At 49.1% G+C, this 12,686-nt stretch overlaps 1 protein-coding gene across 8 annotated transcripts in view; it reads left to right on the top strand.

Moving 5' to 3' along the window:
- The first annotated feature begins 502 nt into the window (after positions 1–502).
- The window catches only part of ILDR2 (immunoglobulin like domain containing receptor 2), a 39,413-nt gene continuing 27,229 nt past the window's right edge, over positions 503–12,686 (top strand). For 5 of the 8 annotated variants that reach the window (XM_039555355.1, XM_039555374.1, XM_039555381.1 and 2 more), the window contains exons 1-3: positions 504–649; positions 9,357–9,689; positions 10,776–10,895. In XM_039555355.1, coding sequence (XP_039411289.1) covers positions 604–649; positions 9,357–9,689; positions 10,776–10,895 — 499 coding nt within the window. In that variant the 5' untranslated portion in view covers positions 504–603. Of the gene's footprint in view, positions 650–2,277; positions 2,650–9,356; positions 9,690–10,775; positions 10,896–12,686 lie in introns of those variants that run through there. The other 3 variants (XM_039555350.1, XM_039555363.1, XM_039555379.1) reach the window with 2 other exon arrangements.

A 12,686-nucleotide genomic window follows, 5' to 3' on the forward strand; every position in this document is an offset into this window, starting at 1 on the left:
CGAAAACTTAACACCCCGCAACTCGGCTGCCCATTGTTAATAGAGAGAACACCTCCTCACCTAAAATTATACTCCCACTTTATCTAAAATTCCAGTAATTAGTTGCAGCGCCCATGCTGGAAATTTAGAACAGGAACCGTCTACGCTCATTTCCCAAGGTATACACTTGGCTAATTTGGGGAGGACAGATGATCATCGGGGACATTTTTAAGCGCTTACTAGAGAAGTTGTAAGAACCCCGCTAAGAAGCGGGGATGCCGGGGGCTGAAGGAGTTGCAGAGGAACGTGCCGGGGTGTCCTTAGGCTGAGGAGAGGCACCAGGCAACCGAAACGCGCCTTTGCCGGAGGGAGGGCGGGCGGGAAGCGAAGCAGTTTCGGGAAGCCGCGTCCCCCTTCCCGCCGCCGCCCCCCGCCCGAGCCCCGCCGCCGCGCCCGGACAGCGGCGGGGGCGGCCTCGGGGAGCGGGCCCGGGGGAGGAGCGGAGCGGAGCCACACGGCGCGGCCGCTCCGCCAGCCCGGCCGGCTCTGCGGGGAGGCGGCTGCCCGAGCGGGGCCGCCCCCGCGCCTCTCCCGCCGCCCCGCGCCGCCTGGACCACTGGGAAGATGGATGGGCACGTCCTGGGATGGATCGTCCTCCTGTGGCTCGCAGGTAGGGCCGCGGGCGGGGGCACGGGTGTCCCGGTGGCCCCGACGTCCCCGTGCCGTGCCCAGCCCGCCGGGCTTCACGGCTTTCCTGAGGGCGAAAATGGGGACGTTTTGGGGAGATGCTGCGGAGGGAGCCGGCGTGGGGCCGGGGGCTGCTCGGGCACGTCCCGCGGTGCAGTTTACGGAGACTTCGCGGAGAGGGCTGGGGACGGGGGGGCAGCCGGTGCCTCCTGCCCGGCCGGGGCCGCGGGGCAGGTCCGAGGGGCCCCCGGCGCTTCTCTCCGCGTGGTCCGCGGGGCGCTTGGGCCCCCGCTCGCCGCCGGGGAGAGAGCGCGCTCGTGTCGGGCAAGGGGGAGCCCGTCCGGGGGCCCGGGGTGTCCTTGGCCGCGGTGCGGGGAGGGATGGCGACAAACCCCCGGCTCCCCCCGCCCGCCCGTGCCGAGCTGGGCCGGGAACAATTGCAGGAACTTCTCCTTTACCCGGTGTCCTGACCGCACATGCCGTCTCAACAGAGGTGTGAGAGGTGGGGGCTGACCTGCCTCTGCCCCGGCTTCCAGGGGGGGCAGAATTCCAGGGGGGCCCTCCCCGTGACGGTGCAGTTGAGCCCAGGCCTTTGTGTGCGCAGGACGGGACTGCCCCCCCAGCCCAGCTCGCCGACCACCGCTTGCCCCGCCGGCTCCTGAAGAGGTCGGGCAAGCCAAGCCCCCCCCTAGGGCAGGGGGAGGGGAGCCGGAGAGGCGAACAGAGAGGGCTCAGCGATGGGGAGAGGGCAAGGGGGACAAACTGAATAGGGGCTGGGTCTGAGAGCTGGGCGGCGAGGAAAGGAGGGGGTAGGGATTACAGCAGGGTGTGAGCGGCGGGGCAGCCGGGAACCGGGGAGAAAGAGAAAGTCCTGTCAGGTCCGGGGCAAGATCTGCCTCCTGTGAGCCGGTGCAGCAGCCGGGCACAGGAGCAGCAGGCTATAGGAAAAGCTGCAGTAGGATGACTTAGCCAGGCGGGCTGGTTACAGGCTGAAAGAAGAAACAGACACTTGGGTTAAGTGGCATATATTTCCCCCTGTCACCAATGTATCCCACAAAAAAGACCTCAGCCTCTTCCCTCTTCCTATTCAGATTTAGGATTCACAAGCAGTAAATTCGGCTTTTAGTCATAACACCTCTCTCCCACCACCCACCCACCCCTTTCCTTGCATTTTCACTCTGAGTCATCTTCAACACCGGTGCCTGCCTACTGCTCCCTTCCAGGGTTTCACGGCCTCATCTGGGGCTTCAGCAGCTTCCAGCTCATCCTCTCTCCCTTCCTCCTTCCCTGCCATTTGGCTGCTTCCAAATGTATCCCACTTCAGTGAGCTGGTCTGGAGTGCCAGCGCACCCTCAGCTACCCCTCCTTTCCTACTAGCCATAGTAGTGTGCTGATAAATAGCGTCCAGAGGCCGGCAAAGGAGTACAGGGTGTAGCTAAACATGACATTACATTCCTCCCTCTTTTTGAAGAGCTTCTTTATCTGGACATGTCAGGCTAATCAGGACTTTTTTATCAAGCTAAAAGACCGGGCTGTTGACACTTTTCTCCCTCCACCGAGGGCAGTTCACGATTCCTGGCAGCGAGTGCTGCTTGGAGCATGCAGGGTCAATGCAGAGAGACAGGTACCGCTGCAGTGGGAAGACCTTCCAGTTTCCTCTAGCCCTGTGATTTTGAGACAGGGCTGCGTGGTGCTGGTGCTGTGGAGAGCTGGCAGGCACAGGCTTCCGGCAGGCAACAGGTTATCCATAGCTGTGTGCTGAGGGATGGAGGCAGTCAGTGCTCGCCTGCTCCCCTCCAGCCGCTGCTGCCCAGCCATAAATCAGGTGCTGATGTCCTTTTTCACAGCCGAGAGAAAGTAAATAAGCAAAGGTATGTGAGTGTGTGTATGTGCACAGAAAAGGAAGAGGGGGGCTAGCAAACGTGGATTCAAGATTTTCCTCTCCCCAGTGGCTGTGCAAAGGAATGAAAGGTCTGCATCAAGGTAAGGAGCCCTAATCCAGCCAGAGTGGTACACTCCGGTCTGGGAAAGAGAAGTGGGGGCTGGGAGGTGGAGGGGCCAGGAGACAGAGTGCAAGATGGGGAGGAAGCAGGGAGACAAAAGGGAGCACGAAAGAGAAGGCTCTCGTTCCCTTCTCTCCCCTCCTCCCTCCTCGAGGTGGGTTGAGAAATTTCTAATCAGCACTTTCAGTCCCTTTCCTCCCAGCGGTAATTCCTCTCTGTCCTTTGTTTGTCTTTAATTTTTGGCTCTTGCATTTATCTTTTGTTTGGTTTTGCACACTGTGAGTTCTTATGGCAATTTGAAAAAAATCCTGTGTGAGGTACAATGGATTTGGTTTGGCTTCTCCCCCTCCTGTCCTGCTCTCCCACGTGCCTAAAGCTCATGTTTTAATAACAACAGCAAATGGATGAAGAGCAGGTTGTTCTTTATTCCTTCCTGTGAGGTCACACGGGTTAAGATATGTGTAGGGCTGTGCTCTCATTCTATAAAAAGCAGATCCCATTTGCCAAGTATCCTTAGTCTCTGTGTAAAGCCTGTTCTTGTAAATTACCAAGTGCAGCTTGATTCTGGAATGAATCCTCCCGTCGTGTTTACTGTTTTCTTATTAATGCTGTAATTTCTGATGCATTTAAAACTAGAGAAAAGTACTGGACTGGAGACTGAACTCCAGTTTTAGTACAGAACAAGCAGAGCAAATTTTTTCTGCCTCACAACTTGGACTAAGCTTGGAAAAGTTACAATTAGAAGACTGTCCACATTAAAATGGGATATTTTTGTCCTGATAAGTACTTTTCCACCAGTAATTTAGCACTCAGTCCCTGTATACTGTTGCTGTACCTGTTCTTTCCCAGCCACAGTTCAGGAGGGCAGGCAGAGGGGGCCTGCTGGAGCACAGTTGTGCTTTGCTGTTTCTGGCCAGCTGACCACACTTCTTGGGAAGGCAGGGAAATGGATGGACTCTTTTACTTGTCTTGATTTAAAGTGTTCATCTGACTTCCCTTGCCTGGCTTCACAGACCATAAGTGTAATGTAACTGGGCAGAAATCTCATGTTTTTCTTACTTTTTATTCCTGTGAGGTCACCTTGAGTAAGCCTGTGAGGAGTAGAAATCCCAATGCTATCCCAAGGACAGGTATTATAGCTTGGTGTTACAAGGCTGGGAGAGACTCTTCGCATTTCTTTTGCTTTGTTCTCAGGCTTCTGATGAGTGATATTTCTGGGAATGATTTCTGGGATGCTGAACCAAGTCTAAATCAGGAGGCATCTGACAACTGTAACAGCTTTCAGACAGTAGTAAGGGTGGGTTCGATCTGGTGGCCAGAGCTAATTCACCTGAGAGCACCCAGGGTGACTTTTGTGAATGTGTGAAAGGGAGTGTAAGGAGCACAGGGAAGCTGGTGAAGAGAATGAAGTGAGGAGCAGGGGGTGCCTGGGGAGAGCACCACAGAGAATGGTGAAGAGCAAGAAATAGTCCAATGTCTACTGCAGTCACTTTGCACAGCCTGGGCTGTCCTGCATGGAGGGTTTTTGTTTTGAGGTTCTGTCCTTTGAGTGCTGGGTGTGCAAGGCCACGCTTTTCTGCAGCTGCTTTGGGTTTTTCCCTTTACAGGTTAAGCAGTTTGAGAGCTGAAATTCTTGGGGTTTGCCATGGAGCTGTGAAAAACAACCATGCTTTCACCTCAGCTGCAGCTGACCTGTTCAGGCATTGGTTTCTTCCTTCCAAAAAAGTTGACAATTAGCGGTCACGTTGCTAAGAACACAAGTCTGATAGGAACCAGACCAAGACATCCTATTAATTTCCCATAAGGCACTCCACACGATCTGATGGTGATGGCTTTTGCTGATAAATTGCATGGATTGGATTTAGTCCAACATGAGTAGGCAAGAACCTGTACAATACAATCTCAGTGATCCCACTGGCTCTCCATTCATCTGTTTACGCAGCTCTTTATTATCTCTGACTTTCTGGTTTCAAAGCCCAGATCTTGCACTTCCTGATTCAGGCTTGATCCGTATTTGAGAGGTGGAACTGGGTGCCAGTATTCAGCAGTGGAGGAAAGAACACTTTGTAATGATGCATAGTATCCAAGATGCCAAAAACAATGATCCTTTTGCCCAACAGTTTACTTTAGTTGGGAATTGGTATAAGCTACCCTAAGGGCACTGTCTCTCACCAGTGAACAGATGCTTTTCTGCCAAAGCCCTGAGGTAAAGTCTAGGAGTAGCTTTCCTGAGGTGCCTGGTTCAGGACCCAATGATTTCCATTCTCCTATGTGCACAACTGCCACTCCTGTCAATAAAGGTACATGAAAATGGGGGAGGCAATTTTTGTAGTTTCATAGAATCAGCTGTACTACCTCAGGCAAGCAGTAGCGCGAGCCAGGTAATTGCAGAGAAGGAGATGAGATGTATGCACAGATAGGGAGGGAGACCCATGTGACCTGAAGAATAATGTGTGCTGTCTTCTCTTGGACTCAATTCTTGCATTCCAGAAGGAGAGAAAGACCTGTTCCACTGAACTACAGTATTTGGCTTTGCTGTTACTTCCAGGGTTTGGTGCTTCAGATCAGTTTTATTCTGACTGGTTGATATTTAAGGTCCCCTCCAGTCGAAACCATTGTGTGATTCTATTCCTAGAGGCTGTGTAGTGAAGCTAAATCTTCCTGGGATTCATTTCACCTCAGGGAGGCATAGCCTTCTCTGGAGGTCAATGGCAAAGCAAGAGCCTCAGTTATCACCTCTCAGTTGCCTTCCCTCTCTTGCTCAGGGAAGGCGGTTATGAAGATCGGGCTCACAAGGCTCAAACCCGCCCTTACAAATATCCCCTCTGTAATCACTTCCTGGAATTTTCTTTAATCACCAGTGAAATGTATTAGTGATAGCTTGTGTGTAGTGTTGATTGCATAGTTTGAATGCATAATCTGAGGATAGTTCAGGAAAGGAATCAGAGAAGGGAGACAAATGCACATTGCCAATTGAAACAGACAAACCCCATACAATTATATTTCGGAAGTGTGATTATTTTTAAGCTCTTTCTCCGGGAGTGTGTGTGTATATATATATTTGTACAGACACACAAAACCATGGGTTCTTTTTATTTTCTAAGAGTAAGGATAAATGTGTTTGTAAGATGCAATTGATTAATATTTTCAGACCTTTTTCTGTGGGTTTAGGAGAGCAAGAAGGGAGGAAAGCAAAATAGTCACATAGTCTTGAGACTCCCAGGAGCTACATTTTTTTCTTGTGAAACCTGAAACATTCACAATGAACAGGTTCCTTCTCTAGAGTGCAGGAATTGCATTTCCATGATGGTTTTGTAGTAAGGGCTTATTTTGCTCTGTCTGCATTAGTCAAAACATAGCACAACACAATTCAGTTTCTTTTTAGTCCTATTTGTCTTAAACTAGACAAAGAGCTACCATGGTGCTGTCACTAAGCTTCTCATAATTTTTCACATATTTCGTTCCTTTTTCTCTGGTGTATTAACAACCCAGAGTTCTGTCCTCTGATATGTCTGAGGCTCTTCTTATCTTGGCTACATTACATTTTCAGGTCAGCAGTTTCTTCTTGAAGGTGAGGAAGTCCTATAATTCCCATGCTTGGACATAACTGATCAGTGTAGAGCCACCATCTTGTCTTCAGGCAGTCAAGCATCCTGGTGGCCTTTTTGGTGGACACTGTTATAGCAGTGACGTACTGCATGAATCAATTCCAATAATTCTTTTTTGGCAGAGGAAATAACAGGTGTATAATTTCCCAGTTCAGCCATATATAATTATATATAATTTGACTTAAATAGATCTAAAGTTTCCTCTGCTCCAGTCTCTCAATCTGAGGCACTGTGTTGCTCTTAAGTGCTATTCCTGGAAAGAATCCGAAAATAATACTTAAGAAGTTAATAAAGAGCTTGAGATAGGATATAGAAGGTGCCAGATAATTTTCTGCACATCTCCAAAATGCTTTTGGGGAGGAAAATAATTCCTGCGTTCTCCCAAAAGCTGCTTTTCTTTTCTTGATATAGGCGTTCACATGGGGGTAGGGTGGGGAAAGTTAGTCAGATGAGAATTTGCTAAAGCTCAGCTAATCATTTATTAAAGCAGTCCCTGGCTTGCCAAACTCATTAATCTCATTAACAGGGAAGGAGGGCTGTGGTGCATGGTTATCTGAGAGCACTGTGTTTACTAAGCAGCGTACTTGGTTCACAAGGGAAAGACTTAAATATTCAGTGTGTCACTGTTTTATCCCTGGAGCTGAGGTAACGTGATGAGTCACTTGATCAGCTCATGCACATGCTGGCTTTGGCCTCAGACTGTGAGGGGTCAGGCACAGGGTTGCCAGACACATGTCTGACATGGACTCATTTGTTTTTCAAGGGGTTCTTCATGTTTCTTGCATTCAGATGCAACCCAGAAAGCACAAATCTCTGGAGAGGAGAGGATAAGACGTCACCACTTGGTTCACCTTGAGAAGCAAGTGGTGGCATTCCCTTAGTGCCACATGGCCCCTGTGTTTGGTCCCTGGGTAAAAGAAGCTTGGCAGAAACATCCCAGCTGCCACTTCCTGAATAATCTCCTTGCCTGTGCAGGAGCTGCTTCATTCCCCTTCCTGTCCTGTGGGAGACCTCAGCTGTGCTTGGTGGTACTCTGGAGAACAGCCACACTTCAGTGTTTGGATTTGGGTCTGGGCACTTCTGGCAGACCTGATAACCTCCTGTGCAAGTACAATGTGCCTGATGTCCTGCATTCATTGTATGCATAATCTGGCATTGCTGTGCAAATGCCAGAGCACCCTTGTGCTCTTCAAGCCTTCACATAGTAGTCCCCAAGGTCAAATCCTGCCTAGATCAGTAACTCTTTGTTAGTATCAGTGACCATCTTGCATACCTGAAATAAGCTTTCCCCTAGGTTCTAGCTATACTGTGTTTTTCTCTCCAGCTGGGATTTATAGACTTCATTGTGCTTTATAGTTCAGACAGTGATAACTTGTTGAATTTAATATTCACTGCTTTTCCAGCCTCTTCGCTTTCCTTTGGTTTTGAATCCTGATCATGCAATCTCCTCTTGCTTTTGCTTTTCAGGTCTGCAGCTGTCTCCAGCTTGACCTTGTCTCTTCATGCCTGCTGCTGTTACACAGTTGATGCATTTATTGCTCTCCGTCTGCTTCAAGCTCCAGTGTTTTAGTCTGTGCCTTCCTCCCCCCCCCCCCCCCCACCTTCTAAAGATATCTCCTGTCATTTCACTTTCTTTTGCCAACTTCCATCTCCTTTTCATCTCTGTGTTCTGGAGTGGGTGGATTATTTTTGCTGACTCCATTTCTTCTTCTCTCTACATCATTTCTGAATCTCCTGCAACCTGACTGCAGCCCTTTGTACTTATTTTGACCTGGGCTGAGACACCTTCTCCAGCTTCTTCCAGCTGAATGCAAGCTTCCATGATTGTCATCCTGCTTATCCTTCTGTTTCTTGTATTTGCTCTGATACTTTATCCTTACTCTGTTTTCTTCTTTCTTGCATTTTCCCTTCTCTTCTATTGCTTCTTGATATCAGGAAGCCTTTCTTTGTCCTCAGTCTTTTCATTCCTCACTAAGCTTCTTCAGGTCCATCATTCCCTTCTCCAGATGTTGTGTAAACTTTCTCTTCTGCTTTGCTGTCCTGAATGTTTCCTTGTAATTCCTCTTTTTCCCTGTGTGCTGCTCTGGGCGAGGTGTGTGGTAACACCAACATTTTCCATACTGAGCCTGATTCCCTTTTTCCAGTGTTGGATGAGTGCTCTCAGACATTGCTGCCTGCAGCACAAGGAGGGAAGCAATGAAGGGCATGCGGGGGAGTTTTGGCCGTCCCTGTGGGTGTATGGAGTGCCTCAATTTCCCAAGTGCTCTCTGCTGACATTCTGACTCTCCCTCAGCTACACAAGGGTGTAGCAGCAGTCCCCTGCATCTTCTCGGGAGCCTTAATGCATCAGGTCCAGGCTACAGCTCTCCTGTCAGCTGCTAGATAAACATTACGTATTGAGATCCCTCTCCTCCCTGGGAATGTGAAAAACTTGAGTGTTTGGGCCATTTTTCTCCACACCTCCCACATGGAGCAATTTCTCTCAGTGTTACTTGCCAGCCCTGGGAAGAGCTCTGTGATTTGGATCCACTCCTTCGTGCATCTCTAGGGTTTGGCAGAGCAGGCAGCACTAACTAGGCACCAGTGCAGAATGTGCTGGTCCAGGCACTGTGTGTTGCCTGACTTTTAAAGAGGAGGTGTGATGCCGCTGAAATGGGAGGGAGGTGACTTATTCTGCAGTGGGGTTGTCATGAACTCAGGATCTGGCCCCTTGCTGACCTGCTGTACAAGTGGAGCACGGCCATCCCTAAAATACCTCTTCCTTATGTTTGATCCTGCCCCAGAAGCCATGAATCATCACACCATTGTGTTAGGTCTCCTACAGCATGAGGATGCTACATTTGAGCCTTCAGCCCCATCATGCTGTGTTTTTCTTTGTGACTGTAAGCTATGAAAAAGCAAACTTATTTCTGCTGCCAACATCTGCGCTTACGTACATTGAGGAGTGTTGCGCCCTAGCACCTGGAACGGATGGACAGTTTTACCTATTTATGTGGGGAGAATGATGCTATGATGAAATGCAGTAGCTCCCTCTTCAAGCAGTGCCATGGCATATGATACTCATGTTTTTGTTTTCTAGCTGAGGTGGAAGGGTTGCAGGTCACTGTGCCTGAGAAGAAGAAGGTGGCCATGTTGTTTCAGCCCGCTTTGCTTCGCTGCCATTTCTCTACTTCTTCCACCCAACCAGCTGTGGTACAGTGGAGGTACAAATCCTACTGCCAGGACCGGATGGGAGAAGCTCTGGGTATGGTGACTTCTGGTTTGCAAACAATGAGCAAGAGGAACCTGGACTGGGATCCCTACCTGGACTGTGTGGACAGCAGGAGGACGGTCCGTGTCGTGGCCTCCAAGCAGGGATCTGCCATCACCATAGGAGACTTCTATAAGGAAAGAGATGTCAGCATTGTCCATGGTAAGTCTCCTTCCCCAGTGATGCTTGGTGGGGGCTGGAATGGACCCTTAGCAATTTGGGATACTGGAGTCTGGCACTAATTGTTCAGCTGACTCTTAAGAAAAGGCTGTGGGAAGAGAGCTGTTGTTTGTCAGACATTTAGGATTCAGCCAACCAGCCCTAGACCCAAAGGTAATTTCCTTTGGCACTTCCCTTCAATTGACTCCATGTAGGTCTTCAACTCAGATACAGTATCCTTTTTTCCTTTCCATGAAGTAGAAGGTTTTTATTCCTGAATTCTGCGTATTGCCGTGTATATAGATTTTCCTTAGCAGGGGGATGGCAGCAAGAGAGATACAAATTCAGTCTTTGCAGGATAGATTTTTCTTCCTTGCAAATGCCACTGATGTTTTCCTTGTTCTGAAATACCAAGATTATCCTACACCTCATGTTTGCTCAGCCCCGGACTTCACCGGCTTACCCTGTCATGAACCTAAACCCACACAGCCTTGGGCAGAGTGAAAGGAAGAGATTTCCATGGGGTGAAGTCAGGTTGGGTGGAGATGAGGGATGGCAGGCTCCTTAAACATTTTTGTCTGGAAGGCTGTGTGAGAGGCCTTGTCCCTCAAAAGTACAAGGTGTCTGATTGACTCGGGATACCACCTAGCCAGAAGTGGAGACTCCTTGGTGTGGAGAGCATGTGATCAGCCTCAGCAAGAGGGAGTGTCTTCCTTTGTGTAACCTCTTTGCAGATGACTGAGGTGCTGTAGCGGAGACACTGTCTAAGCCCTTTCTTCATGACATGAATAGTGTTGGGACCCCAGCCTTAGATGACAGGAAGGACAGAGACATTAGTGACCCCTTCTGCTCTTGGCACTTGCAGAGTGAGCTGCCTCTGCAGCATTGTCTGTCTTCCCACCTACAGCCAGAAGTCCTGAGCATGTTGTTTTTTCCTGAGTACTGTCATATTCTGGCTAAGGCTAACCCCTCTTCTTAATAAGGAAATGAAATGGATTTGGGACACAGAGATGGACCCAGTGCATTTAACATTCCATCCTTCCTGTAAGTGTTGGAGGGAAAGCCTGACTTTTCTTTTTTGCCTTCCAGATGCAGACCTGCAGATTGGGAAGTTGATGTGGGGAGACAGTGGCCTCTATTACTGCCTTATTATCACACCAGATGATGTAGAGGGCAAGAATGAAGAATCAGTGGAGCTGCTTGTGCTTGGTGAGGCCTCTTGTCAGGCTGCTTTTTCAGCAGATACCTGATGCATCTCTCCTCCTGCTCTCTCTCCATCTCTGCACTGTATTACTATGGGTGTAAGAGCTATGTAAAACAGTGCCTGCAGCGCTGTCACCATTGCCTTGCACCTTGTGCAGTCATTCACACCTAGGCAAAGTGGGTGGCAAATGCTACCAAACCAGAATAGTAATGTTTACACCCACACTGCTCACACGTTACACAGGCGTAAATGACTGCAGAAAGTGCAGGGCTGTGGAAAGGCAGAACCCTTGTTTTTAAGGGATAAAACAATAAACTTGCAGCAAAATGAACATTTGAGACAGACACCCAGAAGACATCAGATCGTGTGATTTTTGCAGTCCTCATCCCACTCTTCTGACCTGTGAGGATGCCAAGAAGCACTGTGTTGAATGTGTCAGTTTGGGAGATTTTTTTTGTGTGCCCAATAACACTTGTCCAGTTAGAGGTGCAGTTTCACAGTCAGCCTAATCAGGTCTGAGCTGGTGCTGCCACTAACAGGACCTACCCTCTCTGTGGTGTGTGTGCTTGGCTCTGTTTCTGTTAGACTCCCTTGAGCACTGTACTGAGCAGGATCAGCTTCTTCCCTATTTGTAGGGTTTGCTTTCAGTGGTGGCTTCCATGATACAGCTCACTGTAAAGGTCAGAAAAGCAGCCATACCAACTAGAGGAGAAAAGCAGAGTGGAATGGGCCTTTCAGGGACTTTTGTTGACATGCCTTGAGCCAGCTGTAGTATTTCAACCGTAGATACCCCAGGAGAGCAAGCCGAGTTTTTCCCGACTTACCTTAAGACCTTACCATGGTTCTTGTGTGTACAGATTTGTGCATCCTGTGATGGAAATATTAAAAAGCTTGGGTTGAAAGTCTGTAGGTGATCTGTGGAGGTGTACAATAAAACACATCTGTCAAGTGTTCCCTTGCTCTCCTGCCTAAGGTCAGAGTTTAATTGATATTTATACTTGCAGCTGTAGTTATCATCACCAAGTAAACCAGGCTGTATGGGTGAGTGACTGTCACAGTGCCATTGCCTCTCCTCACCCCTTTGGATGTCAGTCAAGCAATGGACAGTTGGAGGGGAAGGTCAGAAAGTGGAAGGTCAGTCTGGTCACTCCAGAAAACAGTGTCACGTGCCTGTATAAATCCGCAGTGTGACTGTGTATCATCTGCCATTTACTGACAGGCCCAGGACTGACCTGTGTGAGTTCAGGTGAGGTTATCTCTGCCAGGTGGCAGTGGTAGCTGTTAAAATCCTCCCCTGAGGTCCTGTCTGTGGTTGTGTAGTGATGAGTTGCTGAATTTTTGTCCCTTCTTCACCTTCCTGTCTAGGATTTGGTGTCTTCCTCTTGTGTATCTACAACTGTACTCAGACACCAGTGATGAAATAGTGCCATGGTAACAGGAAGAATCTGGTTTTTCAGTGTGTACAGAAGACTGTGGGGAGAAAACATAGAAATCCCCTCCTCTGGAGTTGGCTTGATGTCTCTGCCCCCAGTTCATTGTGGATATGTTGGGGGGCATGTGTAGCTTAGGCTGCATCACCCTTGACCACATAAGCTTTTCTGTTTGGCCTCTGGGTCTGACCTTGCACTTTATGCAGCTCTCTGCCAAGTTTGGCAGCAGCATGAAAGCAGACTTGTCGTGGGCATACTTCTGCCTCATGCTGTTAGGCAGCTTCTGTATATTGCTTTTCCTGGGTAGAGGCAACATTCCAGCTTTTGGTGCAATTGCAGGGTTACTTACCAGTTTTCCTCCCTCCT

The sequence above is a fragment of the Corvus cornix genome, chromosome 1 (assembly GCF_000738735.6).
Source record: "Corvus cornix cornix isolate S_Up_H32 chromosome 1, ASM73873v5, whole genome shotgun sequence".
Taxonomy (NCBI): Eukaryota; Metazoa; Chordata; class Aves; order Passeriformes; family Corvidae; genus Corvus; species Corvus cornix.